Raw genomic sequence first — 23,192 nt, 5'->3', positions numbered from 1 at the left:
CAATTGTGTCAAACGCAGCACTAAGATCCAATAAAACTAATAGAGAGATACACCCACGATCAGATGATAAGAGCAGATCATTTGTAACTCTAAGGAGAGCAGTCTCAGTACTATGATACGGTCTAAATCCTGACTGGAAATCCTCACATATACCATTTTTCTCTAAGAAGGAATATAATTGTGAGGATACCACCTTTTCTAGTATCTTGGACAGAAAAGGGAGATTCGAGATTGGTCTATAATTAACTAGTTCTTTGGGGTCAAGCTGTGGTTTTTTGATGAGAGGCTTAATAACAGCCAGTTTGAAGGTTTTGGGGACATATCCTAATGACAATGAGGAATTAATAATAGTCAGAAGAGGATCTATGACTTCTGGAAGCACCTCTTTTAGGAGCTTAGATGGTATTGGGTCTAACATACATGTTGTTGGTTTAGATGATTTAAAAAGTTTATACAATTCTTCCTTTCCTATGGTAGAGAATGAGTGGAACTGTTCCTCAGGGGGTCTATAGTGCACTGTCTGATGTGATACTGTAGCTGACGGCTGAATGGTTGCAATTTTATCTCTAATAGTATCGATTTTAGAAGTAAAGTAGTTCATGAAGTCATTACTGCTGTGGTGTTGGGAAAAGTCAACACTTGTTTTTTTCGTTAATTTAGCCACTGTATTGAATAAATACCTGGGGTTATGTTTGTTTTCTTCTAAAAGAGAAGAAAAGTAATCGGATCTAGCAGTTTTTAATGCTTTTCTGTAGGATATGTTTCTTTCCCGCCAAGCAATACGAAATACCTCTAGTTTTGTTTTCCTCCAGCTACGCTCCATTTTTCGGGCTGCTCTCTTTAGGGTGCGAGTATGCTCATTATACCATGGTGTCAAACTGTTTTCCTTAACCTTCCTTAAGCGTAAAGGAGCAACTGTATTTAAAGTGCTAGAAAAGAGAGAGTCCATAGTTTCTGTTACATCATCAAGTTGTTCTGAGGTTTTGGATATGCTAAGGAATTTGGATACATCAGGAAGATAACTTAAAAAGCAGTCTTTTGTGTTAGAAGTGATGGTTCTTCCATACTTGTAACAAGAAGTAGGATTTACAATTTTGGCTATATGAAGTTTGCACAGAACTAAATAATGATCTGAGATATCATCACTTGGCTGAATAATTTCAACACCATCAACATCAATTCCATGTGACAGTATTAAATCTAGAGTATGATTTCGACAATGAGTAGGTCCTGAAACGTGTTGTCTAACACCAATAGAGTTCAGAATGTCTATAAATGCTGATCCCAATGCATCGTTTTCATTATCAACATGGATATTAAAATCACCAACTATTAAAACTTTATCTGTAGCCAGAACTAACTAAAAGTCTGTATGGTGCCCTGGTGGCCTGTATACAGTAGCCAGTACAAACATAACAGAGGATTTATCATTAACATTTGTTTCTTTGGATAATGTTATATGAAGCACCATTACTTCCAACGAGTTATACTTGTAGCCTGCCCTCTGAGAAATCCTGAAAACGTTGTTATAAATTGAAGCAACACCTCCCCCTTTGCCTTTTAGACGCGGCTCATGTTTATAACAGTAATCTTGGGGGGTGGACTCATTTAAAATAATGTTATCATCTGGTTTTAGCCAGGTTTCTGTCAAACAGAGCACATCTATATTATGATCAGTGATCATATTATTTACAAAAAGTGTTTTCGTAGAAAGGGATCTGATATTCAATAAGCCAAGCTTTATCATTTGTTTATCCATATTGCTTCTGTTTTTTATTTGTTGAACCTCAATTAAATTGTTAATCTTAACTTGGTTTGGACGTTTTTTGTATTTTCTAGTTCGGGGAACAGACACAGTCTCTATAGTGTGATATCTAGGTGAAAAAGTCTCTATGTGCTGAGAATTAACTGACCTCTGTGACGGGAGGCAGCTAGCAGACGGTCGGTTTAGCCAGTCTGTCTGCTTCCTGACCTGGGCCCCAGTTAGTCAAGTATAAACACTAAGACTATTTGCCATATTTCTAGAGAGAAGAGTGGCGCCACCCCAGGAGGGATGAAGACCATCTCTTTTCAACAGGTCAGGTCTGCCCCAAAAGCTCGTCCAATTGTCTATGAAACCTATGTTATTCTGTGGGCACCACTTAGACATCCAGCCATTGAGTGATGACAATCTGCTATGCATCTCATCACCACGGTAAGCAGGGAGGGGACCAGAGCATATTACAGTGTCTGACATCGTGCTTGCAAGTTCACACACCTCTTTAATGTTATTTTTAGTGATCTCCGACTGGCGAAGTCGAACATCATTAGCGCCGGCATGAATAACAATCTTACTGTATTTACGTTTAGCATTAGCCAGCACTTTTAAATTTGCCAAGATGTCAGGCGCTCTGGCTCCCGGTAAACATTTGACTATGGTGGCTGGTGTCTCTATATTCACGTTCCGTACAATAGAATCACCAATAACTAGAGCACTTTCATCAGGTTTCTCAGTGGGTGCATCACTGAGTGGGGAGAACCTGTTTAATGTTTTGATCGGAACAGAAGAGCGGTGTTTTGACCCACGACTACGCTGCCTCACCGTCACCCAGTTGCCCTGCTGCTGGGGCTCTGTTTCCGGAACCGAACAATGTACAGGAATCCCTGAGCTAGACGCATCCAAAGCCGTATCTAGAGCCCTAACATTTTTACTATCCTCAATTAAAGTTTGGATGCGTGTCTCTAATTCTGAAATCTTCTCTGTCAGCCTAACTATTTCCCTGCATTTATCACATGTGAATCCCTCATCAGCGACAGAGATAGATAAACTGTACATGTGGCAAGAGGTGCAAGTAACAATGATAGGAGAAGCCATTACTCACCGTGCTTGATGAAATATTCTTACTGCGTTTGTTTGATGAACTTGTGAAAAACTGGAGCGAGAGGTGAGTTTGCTGGCCAATTAAGAACAGGGATACCATGGTCCTTAAACCAGGTACTGGTAGCTTTGGCACTGTGTGCAGGTGCCAAGTCCTGCTGGAAAATGAAATCTGCATCTCCATAAAGTTGGTCAGCAGCAGGAAGCATGAAGTGCTCTAAAACTTCCTGGTATACGGCTGTGTTGACCTTTGACCTCAGAAAACACAGTGGACCAACACCAGCAGATGACATGGACCCCAAACCATCACTGACTGGAAACTTTACACTGGACCTCAAGCAACGTGGATTGTGTGCTTCTCCTCTCTTCCTCCAGACTCTGGGACCCTGATATCCAAAGGAAATGCTAAATTTACTTTCATCAGAGAACATAACTGTGGTCCACTCAGCAGCAGTCCAGTCCTTTCTGAAGCGAGACGCTGTCTGTTGTTCAAGAGTGGCTTGACACAAGGAGTGCGACAGCTGAAACCCATGTCTTGCATACGTCTGTGTGTAGTGGTTCTTGAAGCACTGGCTCCAGCTGCAGTCCACTCTTTGTGAATCTCCCCCACATCTTTCTATGGGTTTAGTTTCACAATCCTCTCCAGGGTGCGGTTATCTCTATTGCTTGTACACTTTTTTCTACCACATCTTTTCCTTCCCTTCGCCTCTCTATTAATGTGCTTGGACACAGAGCTCTGTGAACAGCCAGCTTCTTTTGCAATGACCTTTTGTGTCTTGACCTCCTTGTGCAAGGTGTCAATAGTCATCTTTTGGACAACTGTCGAGTCAGCAGTCTTCCCCATGATTGTGTATCCTACAGAACTAGACTGAGAGACCATTTAAAGGCTTCGCAGGTGTTTTGAGTTAATTAGCTGATGAGAGTGTGGCACCAGGTGTCTTCAATATTGAACCTTTTCACAATATTTGGGATTTTCCTTAGTTGTCAGTTATATTGATCAAACTTAAAATAAATAAACATCTGAAATATATCAGTCTGTTTGTAATGAATGAATATAATATACAAGTTTCACTTTTTAAATGGAATTAGTGAAATAAATCAACTTTTTGATGTACACATGTACATTTCTCTATTATGCCAAAAATCATTAGGATATTAAGATCATGTTCCATGAAGATATTTTGTAAATTTCTTACCGTAAATATATCAAAACTCAATTTTTGATTAGTAATATGCATTGCTAAGAACTTCATTTGAACAACTTTAAAGATGATTTTCTCCATATTTAGATGATTTTGCACCCTCAGATTCCAGATTTTCAAATAGTGTATCTCAGAAGGATATTATCCTTCTCACAAACCACACATCAATGGAAAGATTATTTTTTTCAGCTCTCAGATGATCTAATTTTTATAGGTTTGTGGTCCAGACTCACACATTGCTTGAATGTTTAAATTGACCTGGTTTAAACATGATGATGCAGCACTGGACAGATTTCGTCAAATATCCCGCGCCGGGACATCAGCGGTCCTAGGTCTATCATATACTAAACAACGTCAACAATCTGCAGACTTACATGCAGTGTATTCTAGCCTTCACACATACACACTGAGACACGTTGTACTCACTTGAAGGCCCACGAGTATCTGTAAGCAGCCCTGAAGTCTGTACAGTACCTGATCACATCTGAAACACAGCAGCCGTTCAGTCTCACACAGCACTTTAAAGCTGTGGAAGACCGCAAGAGTCCTGTATATCACAGTCAGGGTCAGTTACATGCTGTGTGTTTCCTCCCATAGAAAACCATTATAAGCCCTTTATATAACTTAATGTTTAAAGTGTTTTTGACAATACCAAGCTCATAAATCATTCAATATGAATGTGTAATTAAATGTGTTGTGTTCTAATTCTGGATTCATCTGCTCTATTAATAATGTGTTCAGTGATGGTCTTTTAAACACAGTCGAGCGCTCTTCAAGTTAAGGGTCTTGTCACACAGAAGATGCAGGAGGCAGAGGAGGTGACCCCTGACCCCTGGCGTCGGGGAAGATGTTCTCCTAGCAGGAAGTGGTCATCACCAGTCTCCGACCGAGACATCGAGCACCAGGGCTTGGTTCAGAATTATTCGATGAATTAAAAGTTAAAAAGAACAACATTTACAAATATACACTACTGTTCAGAAGCTTGAGAAAAAAAATCATTTTTGTTCATCAAGGAATTGTTAAATTGATAGAAACAGTGACAGTAAAGACTGATATTGTTAGAAAACATCTCTAATTTAAGTAAATGCTGTTCTTTTCAACTTTTTATCAATGAACCCCAGAAATATCACAGTTTCCACAGAAATATTGAGCAGCACAACTGTGTTCAACATTGATAATAATCAGAAGTGTTTCTTTAGCAGTAAATCATCATATTATTCTGATTTCTGAAGATCATGTGACACTGAAGACTGGAGGAATGATGCTGAAAATACAGCGGAGCATCACAGAAATAAATTACACTTTAACACAGATTCACACAGAACACAGCTGTTTTACATTAGAATAATATTTCACTATATGAGTGTTATTTTCTGTATTTTTGATCAAATAGATGCAGGCGTGATGAGCAGAAGAGACTTTCATTAGTAATTATCAAGTGTTAATACAGTAAAGACGGTCTACACGACATGACAGGCCTGGGCTTCATTAACTAGGGTACGATCGCTTCATAAAGCCGGCCTAGACCTGCATCAATAGATCAATATACACAAATATAACTCAAACTGAACACTGGTTTGTGCAGTGCGTTCAGAGTCATTTACACAGCCATGTAATTTGATCTATAAAATAAAACGAACCGCAGATCCAGATCTCTCCACAAATGTAAGATCCTCTGTCTCATGCCATTTTAATCTGATTTATGATCAAGAACAGAAAATGACCGTGAATCTGATCTTGTGTTAGATCCTGATTGGCCGGTGCATCATGGACTTTAACTTAATCAACACACTAGCTTTGATTATTGATGGAAAAATAATGTTTGGTTTATTGTTTCAGCAAAAGCTGTACTATAGTGAAATATTATTCTACTGTAAATCATCTGTTTTCTGTGTGAATCTGTGTTAAAGTGTAATGTATTTCTGTGATGCTCCGCTGTATTTTCAGCATCATTCCTCCAGTCTTCAGTGTCACATGATCTTCAGAAATCAGAATAATATGATGATTTACTGCTCAAGAAACATTTCTGATTATTATTATAATATAATATATTTTTTTCAGAATAGAGTTCAGAAGAACAGCATTTATATGAAATAGAAATCTTTTGTAACATTACTGTCTTCATCATCACTTTTGATCAATTTAAAGCACCAGATGACTTCTTCCAGGTAAAATTAATAAAGGTTCATTCAAATAAAGGTTTTCATTTCCATAACTTATTTCCTTAAAAAAAAAAAATATATATATATATATATATATATACACACACACACACACACACACAGACGCCAAGCTTTTGAATGGTATAGTGTATAATACAAAATCCTTTTATTTCAGATAAATGCTGATCTTTGGACCTTTCGATTTCATCCAAGAAACCTGAAAAACATAGGAACGGTTTTCAACATTGCTAATAATCAGAAATGTTTCTTGAGGATCAAATCAGCATATTAGAATGAACAGCTTTTAAAAGACTAACAATATTTCACAATAATACTGCTTCTGCTTCATTTCTGCTCAAATAAATGCAGGCTTGAGCAGAAGAGGCTTCTCTAGAAAGCACTGAAACATTGGTTTATACGGTGCCTGATAAATACCATCCTGTGACTGTATTCACTGCCACTGGAGGAAGATCAGCCAGACCGTGTAGCTACAGTCAAACCAACCCTGCTGACGAACCAAACATCTTAGAACGATCTGAAACCACAGAGGACTGTATCTCGCTGTGTCTCGGCACATTTCAGCTTCAGGAGTGATTCAGAAGAGTAACAGCAGCCAGAGAGAGACGCACAGCCATGACAGAGACATCGTATAACTGTAATCATGAGTCAGAAGCATAGTGACAGTTTTCTAGTACATGTTTTCATAATGACAGCCATTGTTCTGTTGATGAGTTCAGCTGGAAGTGTCTGTGTGGGCCGAGCCCTTCACAGCCGATGTTCAGAGCCGGCGCTTTCTTCCTGCCCCAAACACTGTGTTTCCTGTCTCTCATGTACAGCACAAACCCCCGCAGGTGGACAATACGAACACACACACACACACACACACACACACACACACACACACACACGTACAGGCACACCTTCGAAGGCAGTATTTGTGTGTCGTCATGACAACAGTGTCTCTGTGGCAACGGCGGTGATGTCATAACGGCTGGTCCTGGTGTGGAAAAAACGCTCACTCTAAGAGTAAAATACTGATTAAAACAATAGCGAGGCTTAAAATAATGATAATACGGGTTATGATGAAGTACTACATATAAGTGGTGTAAGCACCGGTCCTCTGGTTCAGCTCTGCTGTCCCCGGCGTGACACCGAGAGAGGTCAGTGCTCTTTAGAGAACGTCTCGGAGCTCTGCGTCCAGGGCTGGCGTCCGGCTGGGCACAGTCTCTGCTGGAGCGAAGCACAGCACAGGGTTTGATCACAGCGCTCGAGCACAGCGAGGGAGTCTGAGGAGACACACTCACGTCTGATCAGAGCAGGACTGTCCGAGGGAGCGCTCGTCCTCGCTCCCACTGCTGCAGACACGCCGCTCCAGGCCTGGCCACACACACACACACACACACACACACACACACAGAGCAGCACAAAACACACGGTCACACACGGCTGCTGCAACACGGCCTAAACACCAGCTACAAGCAACAGCACAGATACATGCAACAGGGGCTTTCTTACCATGCTTCTCTTGATATCTGAACCTTCTTCAATCAAGATGCATTTACTTCACAAGTAACATGAATTAAAATATTAAGCTCCATTTTCAAAAAAAAAAAAAAAAATTATCACAATTTTGTTAGTTTTTGCTTAAAACAAGCGAAGGTATCTGCCAATGGGGTAATAAAAATAATCTTACAAAGGCTAGACAGATATTTTGGCTCGTTTTAATAAAAAATTAAGAAAGATTTATACTTTTTTCTGAAAACAAGACGTGACATCTTAAGTCATTTTACTTGTAAAATAAATGCATCTTGATTCAACAATTTTTAGAAACACTATATTGCCAAAAGTATTGGGACCCCCTTCTAATGAACAGGTTTGACCACTTTACAATACAAATCTTAATGTTTAAGCATATAATGATGTTCTAGGAAATTGTGTGCTTCTAATTTTATAACAACAGTTTGGACCGAATCCTTTTTTATTCGAACAAGATGATGCCTCTGTATATTGAAATGATGGACTGAGTCAGTGTGGAAGAACTCGACTGGCGTGAGCTTGAGCTAAAAACTCAACACCAAGCACCAATGACTTGTACATACACTATATGGACAGACGTATTTGCACCCCTCTTCTTCAGAACAGAAAAAGGCACTTCCAAAACTGTGGCAACAAAAATGGAAACATAATACACGTTTTTACGAATTGTGTTTCCATCTCTGATCCAACAGTTAGTGTACCCATCTTGTACAAGTCACTAATGTTTGGTGATGAGTTGCTGGCTCAATTCTAGCATTCACACTGAACAAAGACTGACTGGTTTGTCCATGTTGCTTTTATTCATCGCTGTTGTATGTATTTGGACGCCAGAATGCGAATCCATCAACAGAAACATACATTAGCCAAACTCTGTTTTATGTGTTGCTCTTTATAACAAAACATATTACAGATGCCTTGTCAGATTTAAGTCGAACTGCAGTGCAAGTGCCTTTTTTTGCAAAAGGGCTCCTTATAGTTTAGAAGCGGAGGCAGATTTTCATCCCCAAGAAAAGTTTAGTTCTAAGTGAATTCAATTATAGAAAGAGGCATTTGTTCAGTAAAACACTGTTTAAGATTTATATCAAGCCACACCAAACTGACGTCAAAAACGAGGTACATACTGAACCATCATGTTTGCATATTGATAAACCCTCATATCAGTTTCACACGTCACAGAAACTACGATATACATTTAGGCTCCATGAAAAATAAAAATGCCTCCCAAATATCCATCTTGGTACTTCTTGACATTTCCACATTAGATGTGAAGTCTTGGTCTCGTACCTTGTGCTTTGGACATCTTAGAGAAAAGTTGTCTTCATTTAGAGAGCAATCTAGATTGAGATCAGAAAAAGAAGGATTTAGTACTAAACGTTTTTTTTTTTTTAAGTGCAGACCAAGGTGGTGTCACGTCTCACCTGCTTCTATGGCACAAAGGTAGTGGTAGCTCAGCGTGCAGCCTTTACTGTAGCAGCCAAGTGTGGAGCCCACCATCTCACAATGAGAGCAGCTCTGAAGAGTGCAAATGTCACAAGCGTTATGGGGAAAATACACAGTTTCCCTATATTTGAAACAAGTGTTTTAACTAGTGCTGTCAATCAATTAAAAAATAATAATAATCGCACTAATCAATTTAGTTTTTCTGAAATTATTCGCAAATATATTGTTATATTGCAATAATTACACATGCAATCCTTAAATTGATTCTGACACTAATTTTCACAAAATACAGCAAGCCAACAAACTGCAGCACTTTCCACTTACTGTATCTCTAGCACCATCTAGTGCCTCCTGAAGGCCATACAGTCTCCCATTGACCAGGTACACACCACTGGTCCAAACGATGCAGCCCTCATGCACCCACAGCTCCTCGGGGTCCAGAGGCACAAGTGGGAGCTGGGCCATTTGGGCCATGGGATCCAGAGAGTCCAGGCTGGGTGGGGGAGGCTGGAAGGGCAGGGATGCTTTGCTGTTGATGGGGACAGTTCGAGGTAAATCCTCACTGGACTTATGTCTGCGTTTGAAGCGTGGATGGGATGTCAGTTTTCTGTGCTGTGGCCTTTGCTGTGTATTTTCGACATGCAACTGCTGCAAAACAATTTCACCATTCAGTTCTTGAGCTTTTGATGTGCCCAGCCCGCTTGTCAGTTCTCCAGCCAGATCCCAGGTGTGAGCCGTTACCTTTGAGGTGGAGCTGCTCATCTTAACATTCTGGAAAGGCATTTCTTCACCCATGCTGGGCGAGACAGTGCCAATGGTGGTGGCTGGAGATGTTGAGTTTGTCGCCTGACTTACTGTGCAATCACTATCTGTAGATGACTTGATATTCTGAGAGTCCTGAAATCTTGTATCCTGGGGAGTAGTTTCTATTGGAACGGATGTCATACTGAAACCTGTTGTAGATGCCCCATGGTTGGACAAGGTTTGTCGGACTTGAGGTTGGTTCTTAGGGAGCTTGGCTGCATACTCAGCTGGGTAAAAAGGACCATAAAGATCCCCGAGATGTTTGTAGTTGGCCCATTTCTGGCAAAGGCAGCATAGGAGGTGACCAGTAAGTCCAGTCTCTGATAACACAGGCCCTGGCAGAACATATTCAGATGTAGGAAGTGTCTTCCCTGACTGCAAGGCAGAATCAACAGGCTCTGAAACCCAGTTTTCTTTTGTTCTTTCATCTTCCTTTTCTTTTCTCACAAGTTGAGATGACAGAGGGAAATTTAATGGGCCATCAGCTGCCAAGTGACCAGCTTTGTCTCCACCTTTTAATTTTTCATCATCTGTGTTAATGATTGTACAGACAGCCCCAATCTCTGCTATCTTTTTTTCCACATGTATGTAAGGAGTAAATAAGTTACTCCTGGCATCTGATAAAATTCCATATGGGCTGATATTTCCCCTGCTGCTTGCCTGGGTGTCCAGCTTCTCCTTGGAAGCCATCCCTCTTCTTCTCCTTCTCTGATCGCCAGGAGTCTCATTGTCCTCTTTCCCCTTTTTCGGTCTATGTCTGACAGGCTTCACATCTAACTCTGGCTGGATTTCCTCGCTCTCTACGTCCACTTTCACCACCTGGGTTTGAGCAGGAGGTGACAAAGATGGACAGGGTTTCTGGTCTGGAGGTGCTGATACTTGGAGCACTTCACTTGCAGTGTCTGGTGCTGGGACAGACTGAGGTTCAGCTGTGGGTGAGGGAAGAGAGTCCACAGGTATGCTTGCTGCTGTATTCTGAATTTGTGCTTGGGCACGTTTCTGCTTATTCACACTGCCCACTGGGCGACCTTTTTTCTTACCTGATGGAAAATAACCTTTTGGGACAGTGTTTTCTGATGTTTTAGGCTCTGAACTGGTTGACCTGGGAGAAGTCATCTGGTGCTGAGCAGCTCTGGACAGAAGGTGGTGCCCAGGGCTCTGACTGTGGCCAGTGGTGGTCCCATAGTAATCCCCACCTGGGTAATCATCAAAGCCCATGCCAGTCTCTTCTAGTTTCTGCTTCAGCAGGTTAGCAGCCGACTGCTCACCTCGTCGGGTTTCCAGCTGTTGATAAGTGTTTGTGAACTGCTGTATGTCAGACAATGCAGAAGAAGATGGAGGAGATCCCTGTACAGGACAAGGTAATGGAGGAGCTGGTGGAAGGGGTCCTAACAAAGTAAAATCATCCTTATCACTTTCACCCAATGCCCTTGAAGATCCAGCAGCACCTAATCCAAAGTCAAAATCTTTTGGCAAACTCCTGAGGGCACTAGTGCTAGAAGCTGTTGCACCTAGTTTGAGGGTCTGAGAATCACAGGAGAACGCATCTTCAACTACTCTGTATGGCATAAGATCATCTAAAGTAGGAGAATCATCAAGGTAAGATAAGCATGACTCCTCTCCTTGAGAAACACTAGAAAAAGATGTACCACCCTCAGGGTCTGGTATGTCAGAGGCGTAATGAGATACTTCTGAAAAATTAGATTCCACGTGACTATTGTGGAAGTCATTTTTTTTCACGCTGGGAGTAATTTTCCGCACAATCGCCTCAAGTTTTAGTCCATGACCCTTCCTGGGGGGCAGAAACTTTGCTTTGGGCTGAGAAGGTGAATTAGCACTGGATATACAATACTGTGTTTTGGGAGATGACAATTTTGTCTGAGTATCAGTACTGCCAGAACCATTGTTGGTTGCAAGTTTCGATTCAGAGTGGGATTGAGATAGTGGGGAGTGATAAGCTGATCCTGGTCGCTGACCTGGAACATCCTGATGCTGCCTCTTAGCTGGAATTGGAGAAATAAAAGATCTAACTCTCCTTCTCATGATTAAAGGGTTGGTTTCAGTCAATGTTCCAGTTTTGGTTGCTCTCTGCCCCTGATGAATCCCTTGGCTAGTCTTACCAGGTTGCTCAGCAGGGCTAACAGCATCAACCGGAGCCAGTGAGTGGAAAGATTTGGCTGTGTCATCCGCACTCTTATCTGAAATGCCATCTTCTCCAGGTTTGGGGACAGCATTTGTGACTGGCCTGGAACCTACATGCTCATGAGGGACTGTAGTGGGTTGTCCAGCCCCCTCTCTTTCAGGATAAGTGTAACACATTTTCATGTCAAAGTGTGAACTGGGATAAGGGTGCTGTCGAGATTGGTGATGCTGACTGGGCAGGATATCACTTGAAGCTTGGGATTTTCCCTTCTGTTCAGAAAGTCTCTGAGGAATGTGCCTATCCATACCTCTTAGCCTTTGTCTGTCAGGAGTCCAGTCGGGTCTCTCGTGAGGAGGTAAACTCTGTGGAAATGCTTGTAACTTGTTAGTAGATGGTGTGGTTTTAGAATAGGCTGATACTGTGTGGAATGGTTGATGAGGTCTAGGATGGGAGATAATTTTTGGTCCATCCACAGTGTCACTGAAACCATATGCTCTGAAACCGTCAACAGCCTGCGAGAATGACTGGTGCCTTGGAGGTGAGGACAAGGGATTTGAGGACATTTGCAAAAGATATGGAAGGTTGCTGGTGGCTTCACTTTTGCCTTTGGCACTGTTGGTCTTTTCTATATCGAAATCAACATCTACAAGGGGATGAAGGGGCTTACTACATTCCTTACTGGGTGGCATGCTACAGTAACCATCTGTGTTTTGTCCTGCAGTTTCAGACTTTGATGAGTCCTCCTTTTTTTGTGCTTTCTTTACTTTTATTTCTTCCTTACCTTCTTGCTCATTTGACCCAGATGAAGAAAATTGCTGCTGAATGACAGAGGGTCCAGAAGTCCCAGAGTGTCCTCTCTCTCTTTCTGGTGTTGTTCGTCGAGAAGGGGACACATCACAGATTACTGAACGGCGTCCTGAGGATGTCTGAGATTGAGTGTGACAGATAGGACCTACACCGCATGCCAATGGCTCAGCTTCCTGTAAAAGCAATTGTTCCACAGCAGAAGAAGAGGTACCATATCTGGGTGGTTTTCTGTGCTGCAAAGAATAGTCAGCCAAGTTAATGTGCTTTGAAGGAACTCCTGTTGTGAGATCTAAACACTGCTCCATGTGGGAGGACTGGCTGGGGGACAGACTGGTTTTGCCTTGCTCTAGAGAGATCCCATGAGTCACATTGGGCTTATGTGCTTCAGAATCCCAAGAGGGATGAGGAGGGCCTAAAACAATATCATTATCTGGTCCCTGATTTTGACTTGAATTTGGTGGTTTCCCAGAGGCCATTTGTCTGAACTTGCCATTAAGTCCACTTATAAGTGTTTGAGAGCCCATTGCATGTGAACTCAAATTTTCATTCATACTATAAGGTAATCTAGTTTGATAACGGTACTGCGATGTATCTTGAGGCTGTTGGTGAACACTAGATGTCTGGTCAGGACGGCCATAGCGTCTATCTAAGTGATGGCCCTGGAGCACTTCTTGCAAAAGACTTGGAAGTGATTGGTGAAATTGAGAACTGCTATCTTGACTTCTTGAGACGATAGCCCTTCCCACTTCCATACCAAAAACACCAATCTCCTTCCTGCCAATAGACCCATAGCTGGCCTCCAGCTGATGATAATTCTGGCATCTGTTTGTGCCCATACTACTCCCTAGTCCTAACTTCCCTTTGCTCTTTGCAGCATTATAATGTACGTCAGGATTACTGTATTTAAATGATCCTGGGTGAGACTGAATAGAGGGCTGAGGGTTTTGGCCAAATTCTTGTTTAGGGGAAATATCATACTGTGACACATATTTTTCCATGCACATCCCCCCTTCTCCATTGTGATGTCTAGTCTCTCTTAAGACATTCACATCACGTTGGTCCCCCCCAGGTTTGCTGTGTTTGTTTGAGTAATGAGAAACACCATAACGTGGAGATCTGGCTCCTGTGTGCTTGCTTGACTCAGTATTCCCTTCAGATCGAGCAGAGACAATAACTCCAACACCTCCAAAATTATGTTGCTCTGAAACATTCTCATTTTTACTCTGACTTTCAAATTCCTTTGCATCAGACTTTGCTTCATCTTTTGTAGGAGGGACTGAACGTTTGTTCTCTGAATTCTCTCTATCACAGGAAGGATCTGCATTTTCAACTTCGCTTTCTTCATCTTTTATCATTTTGATTTTGCATCCCTTCGTTACACTATCATCATCATCATCATGAAGGTATTTTTCTGCCACACAGTTTGGATGTGCTGAGTGAATAGGAGATGGTGGGGCAGGGGGATAAACTGGTTGTTTTGGGCTGGGTTCCGCAGAAGCATGAACTGATGATGGTGGTGAAGAAGAGGAGGGAGTCAGGGTTTCTGGTGTATTTGCTTGAGACAGTTGTTTTGAAGCTGTTGAAAGGACTCCAGTGTTGACCTGGAGATCCAATACTTGTTGCCTCGCTTCCGACGGCATCTGACTCTGTGATGATGGGTAGCTTTGTGGCTCACATTCTACTTGTTGTTCCCCTTTTGCTTCCAGCATCTCAGAACTCTCTTCATTCACTGAGGTCTGACCGCTGGCGCTGGAATTACCAGATTTGTTTTGGTTGCAAAGAAAAGACTGTGATCCTTGCTGCACCTGAAGGTGATGTGCACTGTCTCTGCTTTTCTTTAGGGGCAGCACAGTATCTGGTAGAAGCATGTGCTGCACTGTATTAGGTAGATTCTCCACTTGAGAGGTCAGAGCATTGAGACTATTTAGTCCAGGGTCCTGCAAGAGTTTGTCATGAGGGTACAGGGAGCCATCTTCCCCTGGACCGCCCCGAAGACCTCGTCTCATTCGGTTCTGACTCATGGCAGCATGACCCACCTCTGCACCGTGGTTCAATACAGCTGCTTTAGTGCCTACGCCACTACCACAACTACTGATGCTGCTATTTGAATTGGGAGTGGGGCTCAGCTGAGGTACGGCCTGCAGAAGACGTCCATGGCTTTGGCTGCTGCGAGCATTTGGAACAGAGGGGTTTGATGATGGCTGCAGATGAATAACAACATTGTTTCCTTCAGAACTCCCCATTAGTGGAGACGAAGAGGAGCTGCAGCTCGGAGACTGTACTGCAGATGGACCAGGAGAGGGATTAGATATGGGACTGAAGTTCTGATGAATGCGAGCCTGTTGACTTTGAGAGTGCAAGGGAGATTTGGCGATGTCTTGAGAGGGATGTGAAGGCAGAGCAGGGCTGGAGGACACCGAAGAATGGGGCAGTTTGGTGTGCAAATGTCCTTGGTGCTGCATTTTGATGGAGGGATCATAATCTGCTCCAGTGCTGAGCTGAGAGGTACGCTGGGAATGGGGGGCATGCTTGTGAAGGGAATGAGATTGCGGCGAATATGCAGATGATGTGTAGCTTGGTCCCATATTCTCACAGCTGTTAGAAGCAGATGAACTTGTATGAGTATTTGGATTAGACTGAGTGGGAGAGTTATTCATTTTGGCATCCGTGCTGCTGCTACTCGTGCCGTACCTTAGTGGTGGAGAGTTATATATTCCAGTAGAGTCTGCGGTTGCATTAAGGAGGGCATAGTGTCCAAACTGAGGGGGTATTCTGTTTCCAGAAATCGGGTATGTCCGCTGATGCTGACCTTGGTGCAATCCTTGATATCTCTGTCCATGCTGAAGTTGATGCATCTGAGCACCTGATTGTACTGAAGCAGTATGAGCCAGACTGTATTGCTGGGAAGGAGAAAAGCAACCAGCGCCACTGCTATTACTACTCCCAACTGCAGAGACACTGCTGGAGCCGTAATCCATAGAGTAGGGAGAAATCATTCCAGAAGATGACCCTGAACCAGATAAGTGGTACTGATTAGGTGCATGTCCATCCACGTTTGAGTATCTAAATCCTGCACCATATGCAGCTCCGCCTCTTCTGCTTCTTTCTCGTCCACTCACTGAAAAATAATAATCCACACTGTCCTTACGGTAAGAGTTCCCTCCTCCACTGTGAGTGTTTCCCTGTGTCAGCTCTCCAGCTGCTCTTCTGGATCCATAGCCGTGTACAGGGGGAGCGTGTAGAAGATGCTGTTGGCTCCGCGGGTGCAGGTGCTGACCATGGCTCTGCAGGTTAGGTTGAGCTTGCTGCCTGGTCGCATAGTCCTCTGAGTTTCTGGGAGATATCTGAAGGTCTGTAGGGTGGGGTTGATATGGGGAACCAACAACACTAACTGCCCGGCTAAACCCCGGATGAAGAGGGACTGGACTGTTGGGAAAATTCTGCATTTTTGTGTGTAGAGTTTTTCCAAATGGTGCTATTGGCAGCCCTTCTTATCAAAAGGACCCAAATGGCAAACTGGAATGCTAAGTATTAGAAATCTAAACTCACATCTGTAGCAGCAATATAGCAGGACCCTGCAAATGTCTTGAGATTTAGAAAATCGGGAGATTCAATTTGCTGCTCAAGTTAAAACCTAAAAACAAATGTAAAGATGGGAAATGCAGCAGCTACACATTCATTAAAAGAAACTGTGTCACAAATGCCACTACGTGGTTTGGCACTAGATCCAAAGATCTCTGTGAAAAAATTATGAATGAAGGTTTAGTGTTATCACAAAATGTCTATTAGCAAAGAGGTAAAAATACTCCACCAAAACAGCAACTCAGTTAAGTTTCATTAAGAGAATGTCAATATCTTGATACTGTAGTGTGAAACATCTCCTTGCCATTTGGTAACGGATGTGGAGCCATGCAGTAGATTTATAATAGTTCAGGAACAGGTTTGCAACAGACAAAAAAATAAAAATAAAACAAATACAAAAACTCTCTCCAGTTGGCACATGCATTCACTGACACTGAAAATAGCTTGAGAAAGATCAGTACTTCAAGATCATGATTTTTTTTCATATTTTCTGTGTAACAGGGATTTTGGGCACGTGTTCAAGCCAGGTTTCACAAAGATCTGTGCCAACAATTTTTTTCCAGCTGTATCCAAACATTTGCCTTTTCCCATGTTAGTTATTCAGTCCAAGTTTGTTGTTTTGTTTTGATCGTCCATTCCTTGCCTGTAACTATAAGGTATGTTTCAGTGTTGCTGGTCCTGGCTTCAGGTTTTCTGTGGTCAGTCCATGCCAACCAGTTGAATCCGAACCTCTTAATATTATAGTGTCTTTCTCTCTTTGGAAGCAGGAATCTTGAGATTTTCTGAAAACAGATGGAAAACACAGCTCTTATTAAATGAGAACTTTGCTTTAGTTTTTTTGCATTAGTATACTTTTAACAACCAAATATCATCTCAGGTACACTTAGTCTAAAGGCTATTTGTCTGTAGTCAGCCTACATTCGAACATTAAAATGGCCATCTCATTTTCTGAGATGTTATGGGGATCCTCCAACAAAAAATGAAAATTCTCTCGTCAATTACTCAAAGTCATGCCATCGCAGGTGTCAGCCTATTTGACTGACTTTCTTAAAATGAACACAAATTAAGATTTTTAGAAAATAATCCATTTGTTTGAGTCAATGTATTGCACATGTGTGAGATCTCCACAAAGTGGATGCTTAAAAAAAAAACGAAACCAACACGATGGTTATCAATATCTTCTGAAGTTAAACTACTAAAATCTTTCTGAATCACAAATCAACACTTCTGGCCAAGAGTCATAGGTGAGTATTGGTATTTGTCTCCATCACCCCTATCGTTTTGCTTCAGAAGACACTGATCCATCAACTCTGCTTATATGGATTACCATCATGTTGACTTTGCATGTCTCTGAAGTGTCAACTTCAAGATCTGTTGAACTTGCATTACATGGACTCTATGGATTATTTTCCAAAAAAACTTTGACTGCGTTCATGAAGAAAGGATCTTTATAATGGCAATTACACAGCGATGAATTTGATTATGAATGCAAAGACATTGATGAAATCTGAAAATTCAAAGAAGAATGGACAGAACAGTTAAATCCTTTGTTCCTTCTGCTTAATGCAGCAGCTAGAACCAGGAAGTATGACCATATTAGCCCGGTCCTGTCAACACTGCACTGGCTCCCTATCAAACATCGGTGGTCTTGGGGGGTCTCAAGACACTGCCAAAAAATGCCTTGACCCCCCATTTGACCCCCCACCCTTTTCCTGATTAAAAAATATAAAATATATATATATATATATATCCATGATAAAGATTAAAAAATGTCTCTTTTCAAACTACGCAGAACAATAATAAATAATAATTATTTCGATATTTATTCATACACTGAACGAGAACCGTTTCTGTCAGACGAGTCCGATTGGAGAACCGAGGAGCTGATGATACTGTGCATGTGTGATACAGCGTGAAGCAGACCGACACACAGAGCGTCTGAACCGAACTGATTCTTTTGGTGATTGATTCTGAACTGATTCTGTGCTAGTGTTATGAGCCCAGGTAAACCGAAGGCTTGAATCAAGGGCAATCATCGCCAATGACGCCATTACGTCGAGCGCAAAAGAACCGGTGAACCGGATTTTTTTTTTTTTCAACCGGTTTATTTGATCGAACTGTCCGAAAGAACCGGTTCACATGAGCACCTGCTCCTGCTCCTTTGCCCCTTAAGTGCCCTTTTGTCAAAGCAAAATTTCCTTGCAATTGTTTTGTTATAACATGCCCTTTTGTGAATGCCTGCCCACGCCCAATCATAATATTAGTACAATGTATTAATTATAATTTAGCCGTAAATAAAAAGACCCACATGATTGATGACCTTTCACCTCATCCGAGCGGGACGATTCCTCTCAAGCTGCACGCACATGTTTTAATTGCTAGAGGATATTATTAACACCGTGGCAGCTGGTGAGTGGTGTTTCATTCTCAGCGAAGTGATTTTGATGTGTATTTACTCATTCTTTTACAAGAACGATGTGATGTGAGAACATGCAGATATGTTGTTTATATTGCTGTGTGTAGTCTGTAGTGTAGAGTAACGCTAGCGTGCTGTTTGAGGGAGAAAAGTCTCACAGGCATCGAGGGGTCTGGTCTTTTTATGTTATTTGACTAAACTAGTATTATATTACAGTACTTATTTATTTTTTAACACGTAGAGTGCCTTAAAAATAATCATCAAAACACTGGTAAGGCTTATTCAGATTTTCTCATTCTCTGAATTATCATTATAAAAATAAAAACAATTCAGAAATGAATTAAAATATAAAACATCCAGAGCAGATTGACCAATAACATGCAGGTATTGTACACAATCGACCAATCGTAGGGCTGCGTGTGAGAAGGTGAGATCTAGAGGGAATGATCAAAGCGATGCAAATATGCGCACGTGTTTGTTCTGTCGATTGACTTGAAGCGTCGCTGCGACCAAATCCCAAAAAAAGACAAAAAACAAAGTGCACCCCAATGCTTCAAGTCACACGAACGAACAAACCCGTGAAAGCGATTCGGAAGCATAAGGAGCCGTCTGCTCTGCTCTTTATAGCTCTCATGAATGTTACGCAACGATCAACCTGCATAGTGCAAATAGCCAAAACCTGGATATTTCGGGCAATATTTAAATCCTGGCTGGGACGTGTCCCGTATGACCGGCGCATATGGTCACCCAACTGTAAACTCAATAATATCTCTCTGGAAATAAATGTAAATATATCAATGTCAATAAAAAAATGCATAATATACGTGACATCAAAGTGCAGTGTGAAGGATATGAATAACACATGTAGCCTGTCATTTGTATCAGTTTTTTATGTTTTGTATCAATATTTAAGGTGGACTTCTTGATTAGGTGTAAGAGTAGAAGTGATGGTTAAAATAATAGATTAATGCTGAAATAGTAAATTGAGCCTTGTTCCTAGATGGACAGAGAGTGGAAAGTAATAGATCAGATGAGGAAGAAAAAGAGGGACATGTAGAGGCACAAGTGACAGAAAGAGAGCAGGTAACAGCAAGCCAGGAGACAGAGGCTGGTGAGAAAGAGGAACATGTAGAGGCACGAGCGTTTCCTATAGTTTTTACTATAACAGCTGTTCTTAATTATTCTGTAGAACAGAGAAGAAAAAGCCATCAGGTTGGGACAATTTAAGACATTTCAGTTTCTAATCCCAGAGCTATTATTATTATTTTAAACTTAAAATTGTCTTCTCTATTGTTTCTTTTTCAAAACTGCATCAAAGCATTTGCTGCTGTATCAACACATAATCATCCATATCTATACGTGAATCAGCAAGGAATGCATCACAATATATTGCTGTACTGATATTTAGACCAGCGCCATTTAAAGCCTTGTTCCATGTGCCCCTTTTATACTTCGAGCACCTGCCCCTCCAAAGGTGTCTGCACGGCCCTGTTCAGAGGGAGTCAGCCACGGTAAAAAAGTTAAGTCAGTTGTGGATTGATGCGTATTGGAGACGAGAACCGTTTCAAGCGATTCAGTTCGATTTGGTGAACTGGTTCAAGAAGATCTGGTTACATCGAATGATTCGTTCGTGAACCGGATATCACAAACTGCTTTGTTTTGAACTCTCTCACAACAGACACGGAAGAGAAGACAATGCTGAATAAAGTCGTAGTTTTTGCTATTTTTGGACCAAAATGTATTTTCGATGCTTCAAAATATTCTAACTGACCCTCTGATGTCACATGGACTACTTTGATGATGTTTTTCTTCCCTTTCTGGACATGGACAGTAGACCGTACACACAGCTTCAATGGAGGGACTGAGAGCTCTCGGACTAAATCTAAAATATCTTAAACTGTGTTCTGAAGATAAACGGAGGTCTTACGGGTTTGGAACGACATGAGGGTGAGTTATTAAGGACATAATTATCATATTTGGGTGAACCAACCCTTTAAAGTTTGAGCATACTGTTTGCAAACTGTAATTGATTAATTAATTAAAAACAAAGTAATTGATATGTTGTGTTGTTTTTGTTGTTTAGTAGCAGTAATATGCAGTTATTAGCCGTGTCCACTGTATTTTTTGTTGGTTTTCATGAGACCCCCCTTGAAATGACCAGGACCCCCCATTGCCCCCCAAATCAAAATTGTCTGGAGCCGCCACTGATGCCATGTCGTGCCATAGCATCAATTATCATCTAACAACAGACAAGTGTTCAATCAGCTGTCTGAAAGAATGACTCACATACCCCCCCCCCCCAAACCATTTAAAATATCACTATTAAACATTCTGATTCTGAAATATCACATAATTAATACTGCGTTTGTAGAAGCTTGTTGATGGAGATATTGGTCCAGATTATTAACAATTCTTTGTACATGTATACATTTAGTTCCTACTTTAAATGAACCCATCTACAAGATAGATTTAAATGCTGATAAAGTCAAGAAAAGATGAGACATAAACACAAGACAGTTCGATTTAAATGTTAAAATATAAATAATAATAATAGTAAATTATTCCATGGCACCTAAAAAGATAAGTATTGTTTTCTTATAGGAGCCAACCTTCCTGGATCTTTTGTTCTCGAGGCCTGACACGTGTAGCTCAGTTACTGCGAGAAACACAACACAAATCTCTAAACCTGCGCAAAATAAAACAACAATTAATGCAAAAACATTAGCAAAGGGCCCTGGGTTATTGTTACAATTATCATAAGTTATTAGTTTTAATATGTTTCATGAACTCAATTAATTAGACATGTTTTTAATGACTAAAGATACAGAAACTGGATTATTCCACTGTTATTGCACTACGCACCGAGTCTTTCCTTCACTGCATTGAAGGAAACACGACTGAAGCGTGATGTCTGTTAAACGGCAGTTCTGTGGTGTTTCTCGAGGCTTGATTGTGTTTATAGGGTGCAGTCGAACGTGTGTTCATGCTTCGATTATTAAAAATGCGTTATTTTCCACATAATTTACCTTTATTCCACAACGAGACATACACTCAGAATTATGTTAGTAGTAGCGTCTAGATGATCATTCTCATGAACACAGTCGGTTATGGATAAACACGTGTAGATGAATATTTCACTAATGTTAATCAAACAACAAAAATAACCTCAAATTCATTCATTCACTGAACACCATGCAGCGTTACTTTACATTTAATTATTACATTTCTGTCCCTAAATACTACGGTTTATTTTATCTTTTACCCCCTTTTTCTTTCTTTTTAATTTCACTGACTGTTCACTTGCCTTTAATCATGTCTGCAATTTATGGAAAGCAAAGTCACAATGTCACAGTATTGTATCGCATACTGAATGTCTCATTCTTTAACAAGGTGTCCCGCATGGCTTTTGTTTTCAAGATCCCAGTAAACAGTGGATGTAGTGCTTTTCTGTTTGTTGAGGAAGGTTTTATAAACAAGGCCCAGCTGGACGCTGGATCTGGACATGGTTTCTTATGAATATGATAAAACTAAAGACTTTTGGAGATGTGAAGGATGAAACTGAGTGTGTGTGTGTGTTATGCCCCTAAAGACATCCATGTGACATAAATATGACAGACATGCATCACGGAAACGTCTACAAGATATTTTTTAGGGTGTCTGCTCACCTGTAATACGTCTACTAGCCTTTATGTGAAACTGACAGCTCTACGGTGTGTGTGATTAATTAGCCGAGTGTTTAATGAGGGTCCCAGGCTCTTTAATGGGATCATTAGTCATGTAGACAGGTGTCTATTGTGTCTCGTGTAATAGCAGTGAGTTTACTACCGAGGTGTTCACCAGTCAAACTAGTCCTGTAACTGATCCACTAACTAAACAAGTGTGTGTGTGTGTGTGTGTGTGTGTGTGAAGATGATGCTCTTCACAGTGTAATCAGGCTTCTGTCATTACCTGAGAAACACTGAAACAATAACAAACAACATGATGATGACGATGATGATAACAGCGAGACTATCACTCTGTGTGTGTGTGTGTGTGTGTGTGTGTGTGTGTGTGTGTGTGTGTGTGTGTGTGTGTTCATGAGGCGAAATCACAATCTGTTGTAATGATGGAGCACCGACATAATATAGACTCGGAACCATCTAGAAATCAAACCTCCTCCATCATAGCAGCACATTAGCATTAGCTCTTTAGCACGGCTCGGATCCACACAGAAACGCTAGATTTATAACAAACTCGTCACACA

General features: G+C 41.3%; 1 protein-coding gene across 1 annotated transcript in view; it reads right to left on the bottom strand.

The window, feature by feature from the left end:
• Positions 1 to 7,059: 7,059 nt before the first annotated feature.
• The window catches only part of LOC132136702 (transcription factor 20-like), a 16,659-nt gene continuing 526 nt past the window's right edge, over positions 7,060 to 23,192 (bottom strand). Inside the window, exons 2-6 of the mRNA XM_059547284.1 lie at positions 9,522 to 17,315; positions 9,176 to 9,269; positions 8,993 to 9,091; positions 7,536 to 7,600; positions 7,060 to 7,505 (exon numbers count right to left, since the gene is read on the bottom strand). Of these exons, the coding sequence (XP_059403267.1) occupies positions 7,383 to 7,505; positions 7,536 to 7,600; positions 8,993 to 9,091; positions 9,176 to 9,269; positions 9,522 to 16,397 (7,257 nt within the window). The 5' untranslated portion in view covers positions 16,398 to 17,315 and the 3' untranslated portion in view covers positions 7,060 to 7,382. The remainder of the gene's footprint in view (positions 7,506 to 7,535; positions 7,601 to 8,992; positions 9,092 to 9,175; positions 9,270 to 9,521; positions 17,316 to 23,192) is intronic.

The sequence above is a fragment of the Carassius carassius genome, unplaced genomic scaffold (assembly GCF_963082965.1).
Source record: "Carassius carassius unplaced genomic scaffold, fCarCar2.1 SCAFFOLD_96, whole genome shotgun sequence".
NCBI lineage: Eukaryota > Metazoa > Chordata > Actinopteri > Cypriniformes > Cyprinidae > Carassius > Carassius carassius.
The sequence above is the reverse complement of the archived record's forward strand: the minus strand, read 5'-3'. Positions and strand labels throughout refer to the sequence as shown.